Source organism: Pectinophora gossypiella, chromosome 7 (assembly GCF_024362695.1).
Source record: "Pectinophora gossypiella chromosome 7, ilPecGoss1.1, whole genome shotgun sequence".
In the NCBI taxonomy this organism is placed as follows: domain Eukaryota; kingdom Metazoa; phylum Arthropoda; class Insecta; order Lepidoptera; family Gelechiidae; genus Pectinophora; species Pectinophora gossypiella.
The window spans coordinates 8,336,788-8,363,212 of NC_065410.1; the positions used below are offsets into that span (position 1 = coordinate 8,336,788).

Sequence of the window (26,425 nt, forward strand, 5' to 3'; positions counted from 1 at the left end):
ATCTTAAATGCATAGCCCGTAGCAAGCGTAGCCGTCCGTAGCCCGTAGCCCGTGGCTGCAGAGATAAGGGGCTCCGAATAAAATACGGAAACTGAAAAGTAAAATATTATTCTAATGCTTAGTTTTCACTTATACTTCTGTCCACGAGTATATTGAAATGAACTACTGAAGTGGTGGTGATAGCATTAGTATCCAGTAATAGCGTATACTTACGTATATTTACGTATACATATCTACTACCTATTGACCACTGATGTTTGACATGTACTTATGACAAGATTCATTAATGGATAAGTGACCAAAATGGGAGTCCCACAGGTGATTTTTGTTTTTGAGGTCTTCCATGCTTGGCAAAACCTAGTAAAGCACCGGCAGTTTTTATAGGTTGAGTGGTTGTTTGCTGTGGTAAATGGAAGCTTACTTTTTTACCATTGCGATCTCATTTGTCTTAAGTGAAAGTCTGTCAAACCTGTCAATGGAGTGGCATACAAATAATATTTTTTGCCCGTGTCATAGACACGTGTCATTATTAAAAAATATGTAACTTCAAATTAATTTTCAAAATAATTAGCTTTTATTTTATTTAATAAGAGTCAAGCTTTCCTTGTACTATTCAGAAGATAAATTGTATTGTGAACTGTAAATAATAACTGATCGATGAGTTTGAATAGCGAAATGTTGTTTGAGATAGACAACCGCAGTCCGAGACTCCTATCCCCGAAAGTCATGCATAGCCCGCGGAGCTTTACGAGTAAGTAAGTCTATTTATACTGAACATTTGATGCAGCCGCCAACACATACTCGTAAGTAGGGAATTTCTTAGCGTGTTTATTATAAAACTACAATACAGCAGTTTTAGGAACTTTTATGACAGAATTTGCTCGGCCATTATTATAGACTAGATATAAAAATATAATGATAATTATATTGATTATTATAAGGTAAAATAAAATATGTATGATCGATTATAGTAGGCTTATAACTAAGTACGGTGAATCGTCAACGCAAAAATATCATAGAATCTTTAGCCTTTTTGTATCTTAGTTACCTAAAACTTATATAAGTTGGCGGGCGACATAATTATAAGTTCGCGGACGACATAATTATTTATAAGTTCTAACTGGATATTATAAAAACAAATCATTCTAGGATATTTTTGCGTTAGTTTCTCATCTACAGGACTGAGATCCACTTACTGTATATAATGTACCTACAGTGTAGATATGTCCCGTCTTCCCGTGGATTTAGTGCAATGTATTCTGCTGCAAATTCGCATAGTAAATAAGCCAGTCCATGGTCTTCTTAGACCATGAGCCAGTCGCTATTTATTTTGTTTAAAACATATTGTGAAATAGAGTTTAAACTTAGCGGCAAAAACGCAATAAACTGTCAATATCAAAATGACAGTTGTGCGTTCGAAAATAGCCGTTCTTAGCTTTATTTATAGCGTTAATTCTAAAGATCTAAAGTTTTAAAAAAGGTTTTACTATTTCCTGTGCCTGTATTGCTAAGCTGCAAAATTGCACGACCATTTGTATAATTTTGTGAAAATACAATAATTGTATTTACAAAGTGGGTTCCTTTTATTTATTATCGAAATTCTAAAATGACTGATGTTCAACTGGAGTAATGAATGAGTATGTTTTCGAACGCACATCTCTGAAGTCACGGACGGAGTGCGGGCGGGATTGTTTGTTGTTTTGTTGCGCAAAAAATTGCGTATTGTTTACTTTTATCGCGAGTTACGATGCTACTGTTGCGTTAGATTAACGTGCACACTTAACTTGTCCCATATACTGCGACCTGACTACCATGTCGACCCGAGCCCATGTAAAATCTAAGATTAAAGTTTGTAAACCTGTCTTCCACCTTCAAGACAAGAAGGCAGATGATGGGGTCCTGACCAATGGGATGATCAAGTCTGCGAAGAGGACCGGGCAGCTCAGCCTTTGCAACAGAGGTCTTGGAACAGGTACTTTATAGTATACAATTATGTATTATGTAAATAAACAATTGTAAAGGTTAGGATAATTATATGTCAAGGCTACAGTATCAATAAAAGGTACACTGCTACAATGTTACTGTCCACATCTACAATACGGTGAATAATTTATGAGTACCAGCCCTAGCTATTATCGTAGGCAAGCCTCTTTTATCACAACCTTTTATTGACGTTTATTTTAGGTTTTTATTTCCCTAGAATTTTTACGATTATTTTTCCTACTAAAATTTCAAAACATTTAACATTTCTCTCTATTCAGAACAAATATTTTCAGATTACTCAATACGACACGATACGAAATGATATTCAATTACTTTTATATTTAACTCTGGAATGTTTTAAATAACTTTATAATTACAATTGCATTTATTGTTCTTCCTTATTAAGTGCCAGAACAGGTCTGGAAAATCGATGAGTTGGTCCTTGAAGAGCAGAAAAATGTGGACTTTGCGAAGATGGGTTCAGACAACTGGTGGACATCGGAGCCCCTAAAAAGCCTCGATCTATCATCCAATGTCATAAAAGAAATACCATCCACTATCAAACTGCTACAGGAACTGGTTACGCTCAAGGTGAGTTTGTAACGGTCAACTTGTTTTTTATATTGTGCAGTTTTTTCTTAAACTGTATAAATAGCCTTAAATCATAGTAAACAGCAAGTATTTATTCATTCATGTGTTTTGTTTAATTGATTGTATAAAAAGATATACTTATTACAGGTGTTGAAAGTTGAAATTATACAAAAGAATATTATATGCATGTTTTATTCACATAGTTACATTACTTTTAATTAAAAAGAAAATATTTTATAATTTTGTCAGTAGTAATTAATTATGTCTCGAATAGGCAGACACACACTCACATTACACATATATACACACACACAAAATTGCAAAAAAATAACAATGCATAATTGCATTGCACATATGTGTACCTACATTATGTTTATTATCAAAAGTTACTGCAACAGTATTCTACAATATCGAAACAAAATCAGAATTATATCATGTCTCACAGTTATAATGTTCAATTCTACTGGCCTGTGTATCATGCAATCAAGTTATATTGTGTATTAAATGGTAATTAATTACACAATTAACTGACTTTCGCTTTCTATTCATGTTTTTCTGGCAGCAAAAAGTTTGCATGTGCAATTATTTGTTTTTACCTTGTCAATATAGTAAGCTAAGTACTTATATGTTTATGATTTGTTACATAAGTTACATTATGTTTGTAATAACAATTGTTTTTCCTGTTGTAATTTTATACTATTTATAGGTACAAAAAATAAAATGTATTTATTGAAGTCTTGGTATATAGAGCTTGATTTTGGGTTGATCATGTTTTTAGTTTAAATACAATTATCACCCAGTTTGTCATCTAATTGCCCAAAAGTCGCTTGTCTGGTAAAGCATCACGCTTTATCCTGTTTCGCTTGTAATTTTCTGGGGGTGAGAATTGGCAGGATGGTTGTACTGTAACACATTATACACAGGGTTGCAAATTGCGCAGCACTACTGCACTCAGTGACGCACGTTTAACGTCCCTCCCCCTGTTCTATAATATTGGTCTTATTTTTATACAGATATTTGGTAATTGCAATTGTGGATCAGAGGGGTTAAAAAGGCTACATCAAAGCAATTCATCTAAAAAGCAATATTGAATTTTGACATTTGTGCATATAAAAGTAAATGTGCAATGCTAAAAAATGACAAAAAGCAATATTGTTTTTATAGATGAATCGTTGTGGCCTTTTTAAGCCCATATAAAGCCAAATAGGTACCAGAGTATAAGACCGTAATTTGTTTCCAGCTTCACGACAATGCCTTAACAAAATTGCCTCCCGAAATTGGTGAAATAAAGAACCTGTCCAACCTAACTTTGTATCGCAACAAGCTGACCGCCCTGCCGAGGGAGTTCTACAAACTGGTCGAGTTGCGATATTTGAGCCTCTCTCACAACCAGATCAACAAGATTGAACCTGACTTTGGAGATTTGGTCATGTTGAAATCTTTGGTAAGCTGTTGTTATAGGCATAAAACATTCTCATAATCACAACAAAAGAGTTCACAGCAATAACTCTTGCGAATTATTAAGACACCTCGTATGTAAGCATTATTGGCTTTAGTTGTCTACTTAATTCGCACGGGTTAGAATTACACATACACATCTCGATTCCCATCGATAAATCCTACAATGGTAGGCATGGTACTGCCATAAGTTATTAGAATACAACTTTAAGCTTTTTTTGTCTGACACCCATATCTCGTTCGCTGTGGGAGAACTCCTGGACTATTATGGTCGTCATGGTGACACGTTATCAGAATACATCTTTGAACCTTTTTTTTGTCTGATACTCATATTTCGCGGTTTCCGACACAGATACACAGAAAGTGTGTAGTGTAATTTAACCTATCATTATTTATAATGATTTCGCACCGACCGCAAAAGTTAAGCGCTTCCCCGCGTGATCGACAAATCAGCCGATGCATGACTATTTTGCTTCGCTTCCTGATACAGTCAATGCATTTACATAAGTATACAGACTTATTAGGGCAAGTGGTTAGAGAACTGACCGGAAATAGAAACCACGTAAAATGTTGTTAATCTAACCAGGGACCATCATCTCCCTAGCGTTTTCCCGTTTTTCAACTTGAAGATTGGACAGGCCCGATTTTTTACAGAAGCGACTCTGACCTTTCAATTCGCGAAGGGAAAACCAGCCCAATACAGGTTAGGTCACATATTTCCGAAACGCATTTCTCGGGAATGTGGGTCGTCACGATGATTTCCTTCATCGCTGAGCACGTGATAGTCATTTTATGATCCAAGCATGAATTCGAATACAATTTTGAAAATCATTGGCTTAGGCCGGTGCTGGGATTAGAACCTGCGACTTCACAATGAGAGTCGAGCGTTCTTCCAACTGGGCTATCACGGCTAATTTCGGCGGCCAATATGACCAGGGACCATTAGGGTATTGAAGAAGATAGGGGTATTTTTTATAAGGAAACAATAAAGATAAAAACTGCCTATTTCTCCCATCAGGTGTCGCTACAGTTGAGTGTTCTTAAATTTGGCAGTTCCCCAAACTATTTGAGTAAACAAACATATTGATTTGGTTATATTTTACACTATAACTCTTTACGCAGCGTTTAACGGCAAAATCGTAGTATTCCATTTATTCCCAAAAGATCGAAAAGAAGAAAATTTAGAAAACCTTATTTTCAATCAAAACTGCCTTTTTCGACTGATCTTTGACTGGCTTTATTTTGTAACTCATCCTTCAGACGGGATACACGCTACATTGCTCTACATTGTAATACGATTTATCTCGAATTTTAGCTTGATAGTATGAAGAACTGTCAAATTTTAGGAACACGCAACAGTCCTGCCGCCTACATTTGAGCTTCTGGTTTTTATCCTCATTATAATGGTACGCTATGATTTCAGGATCTATCTGACAATCAGATCTCGGTTCTGCCGCCAGGTATGGGGTATCTGGTACGGTTGGAGACACTAAATCTTTCACACAACCAGCTCACTGAATTACCTCCAGACATTGTCAATCTTAGAGGTAAGTTTTTATGATTGTTTGAAGAGATATTTCAACTTTTTGTTTGCTACTGAAGTACCTATAACATAAACTCACGACTATATCCCAATGGGGTAGGCAGAAGTACATCCATCGTAAGATGAACTAAGTACGCACACCTCATCGAGCTTTCTGAAGCTCTATATTATGTCTCTCCACCATCACGCAGTGGTTAAGAGGCTTGTGTCTAGAAATGGGATGTGCATAAGCTATTTGTGTTCTGTTATATCTAAAGTTACGCTGACTGTATTTTTAAAATTAAATTATGCTTCTTAGTTATAGCCCAATTTATATTTTCTCTTAAAAATATGACCTATACAGGCCTACCCTGTAAGACGAGACGAGTGAGAGGTGAGGTAAACCTAGCTCAGCCGCTGGTGTGGAGCAGAGAGTTGCCGTTTTCTATACGTAATCAGAAATCAGAATCATTTCAGAAATCAGAATCATTTATTCAACGTAATTATCATGGATAAACTTGTTGAAGGTCAATGTAACATTTTGAATTTACGTCATTTCGCAAAGTGTTATGGCTGAGGATTATAGTATTATTCTTTATTCAATGATACTATTCAAATATCCTTGTTATGTAGACTTGAAGAAGCTGAATATAAGCCACAACAAGTTGAAGTTTCTGCCCGCGATGGGTGAACTAAGGAAGATGGAGACACTAGAAGCTAATCACAACGAGATCGAGAGTATGCCAGACTTCTACGGATGCTCCGCGCTGCAGGAGTTGTACATCGCTAACAACCATATTAAAGTAAGATAGATATATACATTTATACTTACTTTATTGAGCAAAAGGTACTGAAAATAGGATAAATATAAGAAATGCACAACCGTCGGCAATTTCTTCCTGGCAATCTAAGTACAGGAAAAAAAATACTAACAATAGATAAGCTTGTTTGAATAATAAACTGTATGATACGAGTAGAAATACTATAATGTGCTTGAGAATCGGTATTGCATGCTGATATGGCGAATAATTCTGTTATTTACGTGACGATACGAAATGACATGCAGATTTCAAAGTACGATAAGGTGCAAAAGTCCAATCCAGTTTCTTGCAAAGTATTAAATTAATTGGTTGCACTTAACACATCCTGGTTACATGTCGTTTCTGTAATAGACCAAAAACACCTACAAAAACATAAATTTTATAATTATGACAACCAATGGTTCATAATTTCACCACTGTTTACAAATAATTCGCTGGGCTTAGTGACTGCATTTTTGCTCTTTGATTGTACCTAGTTCTTGAAATAGATGTGGTGATAACTTCGACCCATATCGACGTGCCCAGATTTCGCTCAAGATCCAAGAATGTTTAAAGAATACGTCTACACGTCTGCAATTTCTATGATTATAGATATTTAGAATAGATACTGTACTTTGCAGGTGTAAGTCACCAGATTGTTAGAAAAAGTAAGGTGATTAAGTCCTTTGGAGAGATAAGCCGTTAAGCCGTTGGTCCTGGCTATTAGCTGTAAAAAACACTGCCACTAATCCGCAGTGGAGCAGCGTGGTGGAATATGCTTCGTACCCCCTCCGGTTGAATGAGTGGAGGCCTGTGCTCAGCAGTGGGACGTATATAGGCTGTGTATGTTATATTACTGTACAGGTTTGCCATCACTGTTCACTTCGATTGAAAAAAATCAAATTCTGCGATCGAATCAAATTCACACATGGAAGTCAAGTTAAAAACCTGTGGTTACATTCTCTATGTTTTAGGAACTCTCGGAAGAGTTTTGCGATCAAATGCAACACCTGAGCGTGTTGGTGGTGCGTGACAACGAAATAGAAGTTCTGCCTGAGAATATCGCACTGCTCAAGGCTTTGAAACGCCTGGACCTCACCAATAATAACCTTAACAAGTAAGTAATAATGCCTAGATAGCACAGAGTGGGCAAAATCAATAAACTCATGGGTTTCATCCTTTTCTTAAATTTATCATATCTGTGGAACCCTTCTCGAGGATCTCGCGTAACAGTTCCTTGCATTTATTCGTACCAGATTTTATTTCATATTAATTTGATACACTTGAAAAATCGATCCTGAACTTTAAGAAACCATCTCAAAAAACCAAACCACCCCAACTTCAAACACTGTAAGAAAATACCACAAAATCACAGATTACCGTCAACTATAAAATGCACTCAGGTGTTTGGATTACTCTGCTCAATTGAGTTAACAAACTGTGCATAGCTAAGTTTTGCTGACTCACTCACAGTAAGAGGTCATAATAGTCTTGACTCCTGAACAAACAACTGAACGGACTGATGGCAATAATTCGTAGGTTACCAAGAAACCTGGGCCTGCTGACGCAGCTGCAGAGCATCAACATGGAGGGCAACAAACTGGCGTTCATGCGGCAGGACGTAATTCGCGGCGGCACCGACCGCATGATGAAGTTCCTCCGAGACAGGATCTCCGATGAGATCGTCAGCGATACGCGGTATACCAAGGACGACTGGCCTGACAAGTAAGGTTTTATAAAGTGCTATTGCAATATTTGGTAGGTTACCCAGAAACTTTTAAATATATAACACAACTTTTAAAAATATATATAATAACACATAATTGTTGTAAAACGCCACCTATCCTGATTTATGTCAATTAATTTTAAAGATGATCGATAGATGGCGTTGCTAGCGAACTTGATTTTACTACTGAACCGGCCGCGCTCAAGACGGTAGCTCTAAAGTGGCTCTCATTATACTAGAACATTCTACGACCGAGTTTTGTTATAATCCCATTGCTGGACATCTTATGGTGACCGCATAATTACCCAACATAATACATAAAGGCAGAGGTGTAGGTATAGTGTATACACCCATTCCTCGCCAGCTACGTTGCCAGGTGTGTATAAGCACCGGGCACAAATCCTGTAATAATATAAATGTAATATTGCCATGCTTTGAGAAAATAATTAACAAAATAATTTATCTCACCCAGGTACACACTAAAGAAGAGCCAAGCGCTTATTTTGATTGGCAAGGATCTGACCGCTATACCAGACCACGTGTTCGCGGCCGCCGCCGACGCAGAGGTGCATATCGTGGATGTATCCAGGAATAAACTGCCGGCTTTGCCTATGGGGTAAGTTTTTGTATTGAGCTTAGGACCGCTAAAATAGTTTATTTATAAAACATGTTAAAGATTAGGAGAAGTAGAAGCAGTATGATGACTGATCCGCATGTTGAGAGATTATTAGCCCAACGCCCAAAGACACGATAGATCATGCTGAATAGGACATGATCCCTAAGTCTTTAGAAGAATGCGCACATTAGATCGGAATCGAATTGACTTTGACCCAAGCATCCGCAAGGTCCTAATTTACAAACATGATGCATTCTTTTTTCAAATTTTCGCTTCATCAAACTCTGATCATCGATTATGTTGTTTCTATGGCCTGAAATGACAATCTGATTTCATTTCTATTTCCAACTTGCAGCGTACTAAATGTAAAGGAGACACTATCGCAGCTGATCTTAGCATCGAACAACATATCGGCAATGCCCCCTGAAATCAGCCAGTGCTCCAACATACAGTTCCTGGACCTGAGCAAGAACTGCCTCGCAGACCTGCCTCTAGACGTCGCGGACATGAAGAACTTGAGGGAACTTGTCATTTCCAATAATAGGTAAGGTTTTGGCTTTATTGTTAGGTACTATTTTTGTTTATATTTGTATAAAAATGTGTATTCGAATGGATACTTTTTTTTGGCTTTGCTTACTCCATTAGGGGTGATTGTACAAAAGTTACCTTTATGGTGTAGATGAGGAACAACACAGTATGGATGTTTTATTCAAATATCCGCGAATTACGTAATAATGTTGCAGCCACCATTCGTATTACGTAAAACTTTGTTACTTCTTCACATTGTGTAATAAACCGTATTATCTATGTTTTATTTACCATATCCCATAATTCCGCCTTATTAACCCACAGGTTTTCAAAGATCCCGCGCTGTATATACGCCCTGGAAAACCTGGAAATCCTCCTGGCAGCTGAGAACCAGATTGAGGAGATCAACGTGTCGTCAGATGCACTGGCTCGGCTTAAGAAACTGGCTGTGCTGGATCTGAGGAACAACAGCATACTCACAGTGCCGCCTGAGCTCGGCAACTTTACGCATTTGAGGTGAGTTCGAGACCATTTTGTGACACGAAAAATTTGTGATAAAATGATCTATCTATAAATATGGGAGTCAACAGGATACTCACACACTGTGTCTGTACAGAGTTAACAACTACAAAAATGTAAGAATTAAAAAGGCGAACGCGTAGCGCCGCGCCGAATAGCAGGGGAAGTGAGACGCATTCTGGCGACATCAAGTTGGCACGAACGGACCAACATAGAATAAGGAATAATACTACACGTACAACGACAACTCCGCTCCCCCCATCAGCGGTTGAGCTAGGTTTACCTCACCCCCCTCAGTCTTACTTTAGTCCTCAATCGTATGGCGTCAACCGCCACACACACAGATGCGCGTGTAAGATAACGTCAATGTGTAGTGACTGGGACCCCAACGCACAGGGGCACCTGTACGATCCGTCTGTTCCCAAACTCGATTAAATATTTTAGATGAAATATTTATTCAGCCATAAAAAAGACCTATTTATTCTATTTCAGATCTCTAGAACTGATGGGAAACTGTTTCCGTCAACCTCGCCACGCCATCTTGGAGAAAGGCACTCCTTCCATCCTGTCATACCTTAGAGATCGCATACCCAACTAGGTATACTAATCACTATCACATCATTATACCAGCCATATCAAATATTCAGGATTGATCAAAAATCAAAATTTTGATAGATTTTTGTATCATTCATTAATTCAGTTTTGTTCATGAGTGTTTGCCAGTGAAACTGTTGTTTAGATCTTTTCACGCGACATCCAAACATTATATTAAAATTAATCAATATTAATACAACATAGAATTACACGTATATCCCCGAACTGGTAGGCAGATGTGTATTGTATAAATACATCCACACCTCGCCGGTTATAAACCAATATTAAGTATTATAATAATTGTTACTGAACTGGAACCTTTAACAAAACAGTCTATTGCCGAGAGATAGAATGAGAGAGAGTTTTAAATGGCGATGTTAGAAATGGGGCAAAATCTAAATATGCATTTTTTCTACGTGCGTTTGTGAGTATGAATGACCAGTTACAATTTACAATAAGTTTTGTGGAACATAGCGCAGTGATATTAAAACTGTACTAACCCACTAATTGAGATCTGTCTTGTGTCTCACAAAGGTGAATATGTTTTAAATGTCGTAACAAATTACTTTCGTAATATTGCAATAAAGATAAAAATGCTTGGGCTTTGCGCGAAACCTATTTGCAATAATAAATCTTAGCAAAATTAATTCAATGAAGTCAGCTAGTAGATTAATCTGCGTTTCAAATCTTCGCAAAAATTGCTCTTTTAGTCAAATAACATCGTATAGATTTATAGCGTTATTATAATCTTATAAAATCAAAGTTTCTCTTTTGATCTTTCGTAAGAAAACTGCATTCGCGTTTTTATTATTAAAAGATTTGAGTGCGTTTGACCACGAGCTTGGTCTTAAGCAGCGATGTGGTCTAAGGTGGAGCACGCAAACTCTAATAGTGCCTATTCACTCTTGCTTTGAAAATCGCCTTTGTGAAATGCAAACATTACATAGAATCCTATATACTTTGCGGAATATTTTGCGGAATGTGATAGATAGCGGTAAAGAATAAGAATAAACAATTATTCTGTGTTTCTAGTCACAGTTACACGTTTTTGTGATACTAAATATTGATGTTAGAAACACATTGCAAATTGAATCACCATTAGATTTAAAGGAAAAAGGTTTGTATAAGGGTGTTTTCAAACCTATCGACAGGGGCTGACCAAAGTTAGTCAGAAACTATTTTGTTACAATGGTATGAGGACGTTAGTAATGCCTTGGATTTATAACAGATATTGTCAGGAAGAAAATTCTTGTTAGCACTAAGGCTACCTATCGTGTCCTACCCAAAAAATACTTAAGTACGGTATCATCGCTACTTTAGTAGCATTGACGTTTCAGAATGGCTTCAGCCAAGGTTGTTTGTCGATAAGTTTAACACACCCTAATATTTATGATTGGCGAGTTAACTTTCTTTGGCCGCTATGAAATCTTTCTAAGTCAGGAATGTTTATTAGTCTTAAGAAGTCATACGTACGATGCCATAGACACAGCTTTTGTAAACCAAATATTTTGTTTGTATGTACCTGAATTGCCACCTATACAACATTTTATTGTTTGTTATATTTATTTTTTAAAGATGGACATTTTGTGTATTAAATACTTTGAGGTATGATGTATTATTTATGAATGTATTTACTCACTTCATCTTTTAAGGGACTGTTCATTCTAAAGCCGTCAGGTTTTTAAAGCGTATGGACACTAAAACCGTTGCGAAGCCGCCAACCGTGGCTTTGGTGGCCTATATTGAGTCCATCTTTATTCGCTTGTTATTTATTTTGAAATAGTTATTCGTTATATTCTTGTTATATTGCATGTTTTTGTTAAGTCATGTACTCTACGCTAAATTTATAAGTTTATGTAGGTTGTGAAAGGCTTAAGATGACGTACTATCGAGAAGCAAATGCCAAATATTGCAGATTTAGGGCTAAAGCACACGACGAATACATACCTACACACTATAAAATAAGGCTATGGTGCCGTTTCTGCCAGACGTCAACTTATTTTTTTTTTGACAGTTGTTTAACTAGCTCTGTCTGATTTTTTCTTGCATTTGCCTTTAGGGAAGATAGCGTTATTTTTGGAACTGTCAAATTAAGGTTGAGGTGAAATTTGTCTGCCATAATCGGTACTATTGTGTAAGTAGAATCACTTTTGTCATAATAACATTGACTGTGTAATGACGACAGTTGTAGAACAGTGTAATTATTAACTCTGAAGTAAGCCTGCTACATTGTAGTACAACTTTTAAATTTATTATTTATTTATTTACAAAGGTACATACACCATTATAGTGTAACCTAATGTGAAAACGAATATATAAAAAAAACAGAATAACATCAGTTTGAAACACTGTAAGAAAATACCATGCATGAAAATACGAAGCATGCATTGAAGCAAATGTGTGTTTTGCTATTTATTTATTTTTGTTATATATGTTTAACATTAATCGCCCTGATCCCTGAATAGTGTACTGTATAGTTTAGTGTAATTAGATAGTGTCTAATTACACAAAAAATACACTAACAAAATTCTCAGTCGTGTTCTTTACCCCTTACTATATAAGTATCTCAGATGCTATTTTTTGATGCAGTATTGATTATTTATATAGTGTGTTCATTGTGTTTTAGAATAGTCGAAACGTTTGTGTAAACTTGAAACATTTGCCGTGTGTTATATAGTGTGAACATAATATATGCCGGAGCACGTCATAGCTATTGTATACCTTAAAATCAATATTTTATTTATTACAAAGAAGCCAGCAGACATATTTATTGACAAGTGACCTTAAATGAATTCCTGTGTAATTGAGGCTTGATGAAAAAAAAAGCAATGCATTGATTAAAATTACAAGAAAAAACAATTTGTAACTACTACGTTTTGTGTATCCGATGGTGTCAAAGTAGAATGGTAAAAGGCATGTTTATGTGAAGCTTAAAATTAGGTACGTGTTACTAATTGGTGTTGGTTACTTTAGTACATATAGAAAAGTATTTAAGGTCTAAATTTAAATTTACCGATACAGTTTTAAGCCTCTCGTAAATATGGTACGTAAAATCAACTAATGCACAGTAGGTACAGTAAATATAAAAATATTATGATGGATAAAATTGATAGGAAAGTTGCACAATCAATGTGAACGTGTGATCTTTAGCACAAAGTGATAACAAATTGTACGTGTATGAATTGTTAATAAATACTGCTTGAAAAATATATCCAGATGTTTTCATTTGAACCTTCAACATGTTTGGATACAATAAATGAAAAAATCGATCAGTAGAAAAGAATCGATTGACCTAATATCGACCGATATACAACACTATGCTATAATGAACGTCACAACACTAGCTTGCGTTCTTTGACAGATCTAATTCTTACCGCGCATTGAGACGATTGTAAAATGTTAATGAAATCACTAATCGTACTGAACTGTTCGTACTGTTTAATACTACATAGTTGTTGTATCAAGTTCAACCGATAACAAACTTTATGGAAGAAGTAAAAAAACAAGTATTAAAAACAGCATTAACCTTTATTTGACCTTTTAGGTTGACAATGGAGTACCCAAACGCAAGATTCGGATGAGATGACCAACCTCCGATATAAATAACATTAATTTCATTTCCTATAAAACATAAAATCCCTATTCACAGCAAAAATATAAACATAACTCTTAATTTTTCAATGAAAAACTAAGTAAGTTTTAGTTTTGTTACCTTAAAACTTTACGAGAAAAATATACAATGTGTATCATAATAAAAGATTTTATTTTATAGTAAAACTACAATCAGTACTTATAATAGAAAAATCAAATATTTGATGCGATACCTGCTTTTAAACAAGGTTTTATTGATCTACAAGTTAATAGAGATTGTGTCTTCAAATCAACAAACGGAAGTGGAGCATGTGCCCACCAGTACACTAGGGCTTCTATTTATTATTCTTTATGTAAAAAATAAATTTGATCATTGCAATAAATCGACACAAAATTTTACGACAATTAAAATATGGCCAGGTGACCAAGAGATAAAATCAAAATATGTTAAAATTTTTAACATAATATAGCATCACGCCTGTGCCCCTGAAGGGGTAGTCAGAGATGTATACTATATATATTCACTTCTCGCCAGCTATGTTTAAGTCGATATCAATTATCTCTAAACCAAACACGAATTCAAAGTCGAATTCAGTGGTTCCATTTTTAAACTATGTTCATTTATACAATCAACAGAACAAAAAAACAAAATAAAGAAGGCACAATCTCTGATAACTTGCTAAACATGGTTCATGCAGATCCACTTATAAATACTCTGCAGTTTAAATAAAAGGTAAGTTTAAATCAAAATAATAATGACTTCGAAGGCACATTTCAGAGCTTACATAACACACAGGTGTTTCGCATCTTCAACCTCTCGGCTGGATTCCGACTCATCCAATTATAACACAAGTCTGAACAACATTGATCTATAAATATACATCAATTAACACACATTATCTTGCTGTACTATACACAAAATTATTGCAATTTATTGAGCGTGCGCCCTCCTAACATCGTCATTGACATTTGACATTCAGTTATTTATTATATTTCTCTCAGAAACAATTCAAAGTTATAGTGCTAAAAGAACACACGCATCAATTCATTAATCCAATAAAAATGTAAGATATGATAACTTTATCAACACATTTCTCCTTACAACTATGTATTTACGAATATTGGCATAATAAAAAAAAAACTGTTCGATTGAGGCACTATTATTATGTCACTAATAAGTATGTGGATAAAATAAACATGACATAAAAATAATGTATTATAATTATATTATATTTAATGTACCATCGCTTACAAAAATATCTTGAAACATGGCAAGAGTCAATGGTGTGGTTATGAGTATTGTCGTTCGAATACACGCGACTTTTCATATATATTATGCAGGCAGGGCAAATTACTAGTTATTCAACAGTAGAATCTAAGTCACTACTATTGATCCGTTGCCGATACTAGCGTATTTATATTTTTTGCTCAATGCATAATATTCCAGCACTGCCTTGAAACTAGCGAGTATTCGAACGATTGTTTTGGTCATGAAACGATATAAGTGTCATGGAGGACGCTTGCCAAGTTTGTCTAAATGATTTTATTAGGAGTCGCCCCCACTATCTACCTTTAACACTTGTATATACACATATTACGCGTAAATACTTACAATAGTGACCGATTATTTAATTGTGTTAAGCAATTTCCGTATATAGCATATTATTTAAATGTCAAACTTCAGAGGCTATAAGCCATCGAAGACAATGTACGTATAATATAAATAACTTAGTGAAAATATATTTAAATATCTCGTTAGACACGAACGGAAGTCTAACATAATGTAGTCTCTTGTTCCGTTTGATAGGTCTACTAAAACCAGTGTGCCGCCAATTAATACATCGTATATATACATTTTTCTAATATATATAATTAAATGTAATCTATACATTTATTGAGCGAGATAAGTTCATCGTTACCAATTGTACATGATAGTATATAAAGCTTATAAACAGATAAGTATTTACATGGAAGTATAGTCACGACAGATATTGATTCAACTTATATAGAAAGACACGAATGTAGTGTTGCCGACTGGTTGTCTACTATCGATAGTTGAGCGAAATAGAATAGATACTATCGACTGTTCTTGCGACAGTTAGCAGCAATGCTACACGGATACATACAATAGATAATTCATCATCATTGGTTTCTTAAGTAGTTAGAAAAATTTGCAGTTAGACTACACTTAATGATTGCGTAAGGGTTTAAATGAAGCACATTTATAAGTAAGGTCATAATAATATTATACTTTATATATAATATGTATAATCACTATCGTATATTACTATGTAATAGAGACATCATTTAATTAATCAGGTGTCAAAAGAACGCATGATTTTAACCTGTTTACCTCACTTCCCAATTTACATTATAATTTTATACATTATTTAACATGCATGGAACATCAAATAGTAATTTTCCGTAACTCCGCGAGTTAATTCGTAATTATTATAAGATTGCCGCTTACGTCACTGCCACTTCACGTCACCATATTTATGATATGAAATATATTTACACGCACGCCGCAAATTTTCCATAATGAGTTCAGAAGCAGTAGTTTTATGACCTGCATCGTGTTAATCAATTATCTGCACGGCTACGCTATCGCGCACAGGACGAACTATATCGTGGGTTTTGACCATCCATTGGTCGAAACGCGCGGTAGTCGCCACTGTTATTTAATATACGAACTCATTCTCGTTTAAGACACTTCACCACACGACAGCTGCGTGGATAACTGTTTGTATTTGAGTAAGCAAGAGGTGGTCGCTGCCCCGTTACCAGGTGAGGGAGTTGGAGATGAGCGCGAGCGGGCGGCGCAGCACGGGCGCGGGCGGGCGCAGGCGCGGGCGCGGCACGGCGCGGGGGCGCGCGGCGCGCGGCGCCGGCGGCGACGGCGCGCGCGCCAGCCACGCCGGCGGGGACGGCGGGGACGCCGCGCGTCAGTCACTGTCGCTGCCCGACTCCGACAGGCACAGGTCGTCGTTGAGCACGTCGCTCGGCAAAGCGGGGTTGCTCGTGTTACCTGGCGGAAATATTTACTATATTGTATACTATAGGGTCCAGCTCCAAAATAAGGACAATTCCATAACAGTTATCTAGGTATCGCTTAGTGATCTATTTGAGTGAGTGAGAGAAACCAAATCTTAGGACCTGGTTCGCCCAGAAGTTTAGGTGGAAAAAAAATATTGCACTTTTTTTTAATAATTCTCAATTTCAGACTTTTTCGACGAAAAATTCCACTTGATTTCAACTCTGAATCATGGTCATTTATAGGCATATATGCCTATTCCCAAGTAGCCAGAGGCGCAGCATTTTACCGATCTTGCAAATTAAGTACACGTTATTACAATCAGATATAACACACGTGTACAATTTGGGCGTCCTTATTGCTTATCTTTCTTGGATTTTTTTTTCTAACATAGCATGAAGAAGTCTAAATAAAATAGGAGTAAGAACAAAATATATTTACCGTTAGTAAGGCCATGGTGCATGTTGGGTGTGGGAGTGTTGTCCTCACTATCACTGTCGCTGCCGGAGTCACTGCCGCTGTCACTCGATGACGACGACGAGCTATCCGAGTGATGGCGGACCTACACCAAATATTGCACAGTTTATACAATGATGATGACTTGAGCCATGTCAGAGGCCTACAGCGGCTCAATAGGGTATTTGACTGGGTCAAAGATAAATTATAAAACGCTAATCTAGATATAAAAGCCAGTCTAAGATGATCAAAAATCAATCTCATTTTACTTTTCGACTTATTTCCGAATTTTATTTATGAATTAAGTTACAATGAGTACGACGTTTGACCGCTTTTATTGATGACGTCACATAGGACAGTATTTCCATACAAACTCCAAAGAAAACTTTCGTTTTGACGTTTCATAAAATGTATGTCATTTGACTAGGTTGTGAAGTAGCCTATAGTAACCTTGACACCAAGGTTGATGATGTTGGTCCTTGACCTTACAACCCACACGAAGGTGACAATGATGATTTAAAAAATATCAGGTAAAAATAGGCTAAGTGGAAAGTTAGTAAAGCAGAAATTGTTCAATGAAACATGATTTTTCTTTTAGATAAATTATTTTTGAGAAACAGAGAAATATTTTTTTTTGTTGTTTAAATCAAAAGAATAAACCTTGAAGACACTATAACAATAATATCTAGTTTTACTTAGTCTCACACTTATTTTCTAAAAACTTACCGGCGCAGGAGCAGGTGGATGCGAATTGAGCTGATGTCTGTCAGGCATGAATCCGCGGTCGGTCCTCTCAGGCGCACGATCCATTCTTTCAGGCGCACGATCCATTCTGTCAGGCGCACGATCCATTCTCTCAGAGACACGGTCCATTCTCTCTGGGCCCCGGTCCATTCTCTCCGGCGCACGGTCCATTCTCTCTGGTGCTCGGTCCATTCTCTCAGGTGCGCGATCCATTCTCTCAGGCATGCGGTCAGGCCGCGAGAGCGACGGTTGAGGGTATGAAGGCGGGGCCGCGGGCGCCGGCGCCGGAGCATCGTCCAAACCTATCATAGGCAGAGAAGCCAAAGTGCTGTTGCCTCCGCCAGACCAACTGGAAAATAAAGCGATAATATTTTTTTCTGACGCTTTTTACCCGATTGCGGCGAAGCAATAAGGAGGGTTATGTATTTGACTGCTATGATGTATGTATGCACGTCAGTTCCAACCTAAGTTCTAAACCACTTGTTAGAATTTAACAAATGAGGTGTCACTAGAAGCATCTTGATTGTGCTGTGGTTATAGGCTATGTGAACTTTAAAGGACGCGAAGTTTCTAATAATAAGTAATAAAAAGAACATTTAAATAAGTTGTCAATAACTTCAGACACAGAGTAAACCTGAAGAAAATAGGAAGGATTTATAATATTTGTTATTGTTTGTAGGTTCTCTAGACCTGCAAGTAGTGGCAAAAAGGTGTAGAGCTCATTTAGCTCAGTTTATCTATGACAAAAACAATAATTTCGATCACCGAATGGTGGCTACGCCATCTTATTACTGAGCGAGGGTCCCAACACCCTTAAACTTGGAACTTAAGGTCACTGGTAAAGGTATGTTAGTGTACTCACGGCGCAGCCTGTGGCGGCGAGGTCTTGACCCGTGTGGGTGAGCGCACCATGTTGACGACATGCTGTGGCTTGTGCGGCTGGGCCCCGTACCGCGCGCCTGCGCCGCCCGCCGCGGCCGCCGGCGGCATCGGACCCGGCGCTGGTGCTGGGACAGAAAATAAATCATCAGCCTCTGTGGTCCAGGGGTTGAGCGTTGAACTCACGATCCGGAGGTCCCGGGTTCGAATCCCGGTGGAGACATATCACATATTGTGATCCCTAGTTTGATTAGGACATTACAGGCTGATCACCTGATTGTCTAAAAGTAAGATGATCCGTGCTTCGGAAGGCACGTTAAGCCGTTGGTCTCGGTTACTATTTAAGTGAGTAATCGTTACATGAGCCATGTCAGGGGCCCTTGGCGGCTCAATCATAACCCTGACAGCAACGTTGATGAGATTGGTATTCCACCTCACAACCCACACGATAAGAAGAAGATCACCATCACGTTTGTATCTCCTGAGGGGTAGGCAAAGGTGTGTAGTACATACATCGACTCCTCGTCAGCTATGTTTAAGTCTCATGTAATAAGCGAGCCTATTGCCATAAACCAGGCACAAATCATGGAAACTACGTGATATCAATTATGATCCAAACATGATAAACCTTTAACCGTCCCACTGAGCAAAAGAGGCCTACCATACTTAGTATGGGAATACATGAAAAGTTGAGCAACCGATAGTAACTTCCGACTGTTGGATCGTATCCACTCCGACAAACAGTTTCTCAACTTAGTCACTTAGTTTAAACGTGAGCCAGGTGGAATTTACTTTCACATTTATAACGTTAGTATTGTCATATAGTTTATAACGTTATATAGGTCAGTATCTGGTGAGTCCTTTCAAGTCTGTTACGTTATTCCATAATCCCATTACCAGGTGGCTGATGGTTGGTGCGGCGCGTGGTTGCGACCCTGGTGCGGCTGGTGGAGCGCTGCGTGGTGTTGGTGGGCAGCTCGGGCGCCACGGGGGTCAGCGGCCGCGGCTTCGACACGCTCTCCTGACTGTAACCATACATATAACTTCTGTTCAACGGTCAATGTCCTACAGTCTGTGTTAAAAAGTATTAAGACTGCCTGGCCTGCCTGCTATCATCGGAATAGTTTGGACTGTAACAGCAATCTACATAGAAAACAGTAGATAGATATTACACTTTCTACATATATACATAAACCTACGCCCGTCATCCCTAAAGGCGCGGGCAGAGCCACTAGTCAAGGCAACGTGTAGCCTCTTTGAAGTTCTAAGGATCCCAAGAACTGTATGAAGTCATGCAAATGACCCATCTCACGACTCAATGGACACAACATAATCAATTTTAGTCGATTCTTACATGTTGTCCCTCCCTTAAAACTATATGTATAGAAGTTTAATACTTTTGCGAACACTTTTTACCTCTTCAAGGGTTGAATTTCGCAAAGTTCCGTTTTGGTGAGTACTTACTTCGTAAAAGGAACCCCCATTTTCTAATCCTAGCGCTTGTTTCGGAGATTTCAGTCATACAGTTGAGTGGGTCAGTCATACAGTGAGTGACCTATCGCTTTTATTACCGCATAAGTATATAGAGAGCATTATAATATAATGGTATATTGTGTACTGACCGCGTCTTCTTGACCTGTATGTTGCTAGAGAGCTTCTCGAGCGTGATCTCTCCGGTGACGCGGTCGATGATCAGCACGCACTCCTTGGTGTACGGCCGCTGGCTGCCCTTGAACACCGTCTGTGGGACGCCGGCGCCGTCTACAAACAGACAAAAATATTGTTTAGTCTCATCATCTCCCTAGCAATATCCCGTTTTTCACAGAGTCCGCTAACCTGAAGATTTGACAGGTCCGGTGTTTTACAGAAGCGACTACCTGTAACACCGTAACGAATATTGAGGGGGATGATTCAGACCATGATTCTGAGTTGATAAAATTCATGAATTTTTTTTTGTTTTTTTTTTAATTATTTTCCTATCCATACTTTTGCGACGGAAAATTCCACTTGATATCAACTCAGAATCATGGTCTGAATCATCCCTCAAAGTTTTCGTTACGAGACATCGGGTGCTAAAAAAAAAAAAAAATGCTGGGTGTTAGTGACAACTAACACCCAGTATTTTTATCACTATCACTGTCGTTTTTCTTAATCATTTGCAACTTGTTAGTTTTGAAGTTCTCAAGAAGAGGAATGAAAACACAGATTGCGGTATTTCATTCATTTGCCATTCTTATAGGGAATAAGTATACAAAGGGCTTCGTTTGGATTGATGGAATATTCACAATGAACTGGATAGGTACAGGCTTCGTGGCAAACCCCGAAAGCGACAGAGCGAAGGGAACCAGAGTAAGCACAAGAGCGCAACAAATTAAAGTAAGATGAAGAAGGAGGGTTTAGGTACAAATGTACGATAAGGTAGGTGTAAAGTCCAATCAGTTTTTTGCAAAGTAATAAATTAACTGGTTGCACTTAAAACCTCCTGGTTACATGTCGTTTCTGTAATAGACCAAAACACCGACAAAGATATAAATTTTATAATTATGACAACTAATGGTTCACAATTTCAACACTGTTTACAAATAATTCGCTGGTCTCGGTGACTGCACTTTTGCTCTTTGATTGTACATAATCAAATCAAGCCTTACCTAAATGTGGCACAGTGACAGTAACTTGGTTATTAGTTCCGACGTCGACCGTAGCCATTTTGTTCACATCCACAGACGCCGGTTTGAAGTCATCTGAATAATAATAATTTACTGTTAGTGTTACTATTTTGTATTAGAGTAGAACAACTTGGAGAGACCAGAAGTAGGTATCGATACCTACTTCTGGTCTCTCCAAGTTGTTCTACTCGTCAAGAGATCTATAAGGATATATAAAAATATAAAAAATAACAGAAACTAATTTTTAAATATTGCCCCCTTCTTTTCCCTTCAACAACTTGATATCACTACATAGTATAAAACAAAGTCGCTTTTTCTGTCCCTATATCCCTATGTACGCCTAAATCTTTAAAACTACGCAACGGATTTTGATGCGGTTTTTTTTAATAGATAGAGTGATTCAAGAGGAAGGTTTATATGTATAATAACACCCGTTAAATAGTAGAGAAATACTGTTACTTTTGAGGTTTTAATGTGATGTCGTATATAATTTCATTTTTTCCTCAGCATTGCCCGAGCGAAGCCGGGGCGGGTCGCTAGTTTAGTATAAATTAAAGTGTAATACAAATGACGTCGGTACATATTTGAAAGATTTTTCCTTAATTTTGTCTTACTCATTATTTATGTGTTACGTATGCACCATACATGTCGTGGACTGAAAAGAAAACTAAGAAGTTCGCGTGCTGCTTATCACCCTGCAATAACGTGCCAGCAGTGAAACCAAGAGTTCTTGTTATTTAAAAAAATCTACGATAAAATATTAACTATGATTATAATTTATATTACAAATCTGGTGTGTGAGCTCTACTAGAGCCTGTGCAGGGGGCTGGCCTGCCAGTAGCAGTAATAATAATTAATCCTTATCTTGATTTTAATATATAATAAAATGTAAAAACTTATGTCTTTACATTGTGTTTTTTCATTCTCTTAGCATAGTATCAAAAGTAAAATGCTAACGGGACTGAAAGTCTAAGGCTGAAAGACCTTGCCTATTTTATATTATACTTTTACTACTATGTTCCTTACAATAGGTAGCAACCTCCAATTATATAACAACCTATTGCATTAACTATTATCTATACTATTATTTATCATAGCATTTGTATATGTATTTGATTTGTAATATTACGGTAAATAAATTGCACTCAAAGTTAAGATATCAGACTTAGCTTTATAACTGGTAAGAAAGAGAATAGGACTAGAGAAGGGGGGTAAGAATAATTACAGTCTTATTTATGAATATGTAGATAAATATTTCAATAGTAACTAGTCAGTAGTAGTACTCTTTGACACCAAGGTTGATGAGGTTGGTAATCCACCCACAACCCACACAATAGAAGAAGAGTACTCTTTGAATGTCAAAAAATAATTATTTTTATTGAGGAGAATATCAACTTATTAGAGAATGCAAAACTATTGGTCATCCTGATAACTAAAGCTTTTAGTTATCAGGATGACCAATCCTTTGCCTAAGGGATATGTGAAAGTACCTATGGCTGGCATGATGAAGGTGTTCAAAGCCTCATTAAAAATACTTAATGAAGATGTTGGTTATGAACTGTAACCGTTGGATGAGCTTAATAGATCTTGTATCTATATTTCTATAATAAAGTGAAGCTGATATTGCAGTCAGTGGAATAAGTTGAAATGTCTTCTATTATTATTTTACTAATTCTATTTATTCACCCCAATCAGTTGAGGTCAACCTTTGGTATGCTGTTACAGCACTCTGTTGGTGCACAAGTCCAACTTGCACTTGTCTGAATTTATTTAAGGCAATCAATCAACTAGAGCACAAGTGTATACATGTTTCAATTTTAGGTCTTATTCTGTCCTAAGAGTTTGCTTACCACGGCCATCACTATTCGGAAGAGTTGCAGAGAAATATTTTCTTGTTTCATACTTTTTTGAGTGTGTATCCATAGTCAGGTTTGTTTTTATACTTATGTATTTTTTATTGAATCAATTATTTGAGTGTAGCTGTAAATGTGGGTATGCTTACACTTGATGGTGTGGTACTGTGAGGTCTTGTTGTTGGTGAAGCTCGACCCAAGCTTCAGCTCCCGCACATCATAGTTCATGCTGTGCTTGTCAGCCATTTTGCTGCTTTAGCCCATAGACTCCTGGAACCAACAACACTTTTACTATTACTAATCTTACCTTCTTATCCTTGTAACTGCCTGGACTGCCAAACACAACAGGTTTAGGAATTTAAAAAGCATCTGGGCCTTACAACCTTATCTTGCTAGCTAATATTACCCCACTGCTGGACATATGCATAAAAATAATTTTTAATTGACATTGAAAACAAGGTGTTAATGTTGTTTTCTGGTCAAAGGAAGAATACATTTACTGTACATTTAATATCTCAGTTCCCAATTTTATTTTTGAAAGAAAGCTTTGGTTGGGATTCATGTATTAGATAATTAACATAGACATAATTCTAAATGTTCTGAACCAAGTCAACCGATTATGACTTGTGAAACAAGCTATCTTTATCATAAGAAAAAGGAAACAAATTAAATGTTGCATAAATTATTGATTAGCAAAATAATTATTCATATATAGAAAGAATATTTTATCAACTTTTATCACTAAGTGATTGAAATAAATTAAAGTTACATGTATAATAATATGCGATCATATGCATACGTATCTTTACATTCACTACAGCTGACAGACTGGTTAATTTTTTTCGCCACAACACAATTTTTAAGTTAAGTACACTATAAAGCCACGTAAACTTCCTAATAATCCAATACGACTTAAATAATCGCTGAATGAAGTAATTTGCAACCAACAGCAATAAAAGAAAGTTCAATTAGATAAAATATGGCAAACAAATTCTAAAGACAAGATTGAGACCCTTACCTTCAATTAGGTTTCCAGCGAGGTTATTGATTGATTTGTTACTTACTAAGAATTACATCATCAGCAGGATTTTTAAACGTACCGTGTACATTATATTTTAATAGCAGAAAATACTTTAAATTAGCTCAATAAATTATACATCAACTATTTCTTCGACCTAGTTCCCATGACAGTTCACTGACGTTAGACGTACCTTGATTTCAAAGAGTCTTGATTTGATGAGATGATGAATGAATGAGTGAGATCAAGTGAACATTATTGGAACTTGATTGGAACATTATGATTATGAATGAATGGAAATTCTGAAAAACGCTTCTAGACAGGATTTGCGATTGGCTGATTTGCTTTTCCGGTTCCGGAAGTATTTCATTGGTAACTTTAAAAATCTATTTTGGGGTTTTCATCTCGTGTAAAGTCTTATATGCAAAGAATACTTGGTCCTTGCTTATATGCCAACTTGGTCCTTGATGCTAACCCATGTATTCGAGTATGGAAAAATACTCGAAGGTATTTCGCAAAAAGCACTATAAACTATCACCATGGGCGGTTATCTTCATATATCATTCTCGCATTATGTTTATGGGCGCTCATATTGAAGATGACAGTTCCACTCCGCCCCTCCTTCTTACTTCTTTCCTATTTCGCCAGCCATGCCAGAGTGCACAGACCAGTCGCCTTCTTCGACATGACATTTTCAAAGTTCCTCCATAACATTTAATTCGTTTAATTCCGTTACTTATCCTCTCAAATTTTGTAGCTGTATTATCTAACTTTCACCATGTACCATACGTGTAATGTTGTGAGTTGTGATAGTAGACAAAAGGACGTAAATTTTTATAGATTTCCAAAATCTGAGATAGAACTCCAAAAATGGGTAGAGTGCGCATTGGTTCTGAAAGATTGCGAAGTGTCCTGAACTTACGAGTTACAAAAGCAGAAAAGGTTTTTCTCATCGCCACGCGTGATGTCTTGCCTCCGCGTCGACGCCTATCCAATATTATTTAGTGCTGATGAGGTCACTACTGATATACCCCAAGGCTTACACCACGACGCCGATGGAACCAGTAAGTATCCTCAGAGTTATTTAAAATAATGTATCACATTATTTATTATTAAGTGGCTTTTCTATTAATAATTGATGCTATGTTTGTTGTTCTGCTCAGATAAGTTGGTCTGTTTGGGACAGTTGGTAGTGAAAAAAACAGTGGCAAAAGTCTGAGAATGCAACTCACTGAAACATTTATTACTTTTCAGAAAATGTCTCTCAGGAGCACAATTTTTGCAAGAGGAGACTGCATGTAGACCATTCCTACAGCAAAGTTGAAGTTCCAGAGAAACGTACAAGAGTCGAAAGTGGTAAGTTTTACGCATCTTGAATGAATGATTAATATGTAATATTAATAATTAATATGTAGTAGTAGGATATACACAAATATCCAGTTACGGGCAATTATTTTGATATTGTTTTACTTTTTATATTTATCTACAGATAGATCACAAAAAAAAAATAATGCCCTCGACAGAATGGATTAGGTATGGGTGTGGCGTAGTAGGGTGTTTATTTGTTTCTGTCGATTTAGAGCTGTTGTGAGGTTATTTTTTTTTGTGTTTCTTATTTCAGATGCACCCATTTACTCCAACCCTCGACGCTCTAGACGAAGAAGGCGTGTGATTGTCACGAAAAAAACTCTGACATCAATTTGTGCAAGAATTTACTCTCAGGATATGAGATCCAGAAAACAATCTATTAAAAAATAAAATAATTAATAAATAGCACAACCTATTTCATTTCAAATTCCCATTTCAAATGAAAATAATTAGATTTCATCACGAGGGTGAAGAGGGGA

General features: G+C 36.9%; 2 protein-coding genes across 2 annotated transcripts; one reads left to right on the forward strand and one right to left on the reverse strand.

The window, feature by feature from the left end:
- The first annotated feature begins 1,590 nt into the window (after window positions 1–1,590).
- LOC126368020 (leucine-rich repeat-containing protein 40-like) lies at window positions 1,591–13,548 on the forward strand. The gene is made up of 11 exons (XM_050011866.1): window positions 1,591–1,972; window positions 2,390–2,574; window positions 3,815–4,018; window positions 5,456–5,579; window positions 6,188–6,357; window positions 7,329–7,471; window positions 7,894–8,079; window positions 8,553–8,696; window positions 9,052–9,240; window positions 9,549–9,740; window positions 10,236–13,548. The coding sequence occupies exons 1-11, from the start codon at window positions 1,813–1,815 to the stop codon at window positions 10,339–10,341; spliced, it is 1,803 nt and encodes a 600-aa protein (XP_049867823.1). The 5' UTR covers window positions 1,591–1,812; the 3' UTR covers window positions 10,342–13,548.
- A 3,300-nt stretch (window positions 13,549–16,848) lies between these two features.
- Window positions 16,849–24,777, reverse strand: LOC126368054 (ell-associated factor Eaf). Its single transcript, XM_050011924.1, has 9 exons — window positions 24,579–24,777; window positions 23,710–23,830; window positions 21,690–21,782; window positions 20,664–20,802; window positions 19,939–20,066; window positions 19,025–19,169; window positions 18,145–18,511; window positions 17,404–17,524; window positions 16,849–16,956 (listed from the first exon to the last, which is right to left on the reverse strand). The coding sequence occupies exons 2-9, from the start codon at window positions 23,804–23,806 to the stop codon at window positions 16,874–16,876; spliced, it is 1,173 nt and encodes a 390-aa protein (XP_049867881.1). The 5' UTR covers window positions 23,807–23,830; window positions 24,579–24,777; the 3' UTR covers window positions 16,849–16,873.
- Between the last annotated feature and the right edge of the window lie 1,648 nt (window positions 24,778–26,425).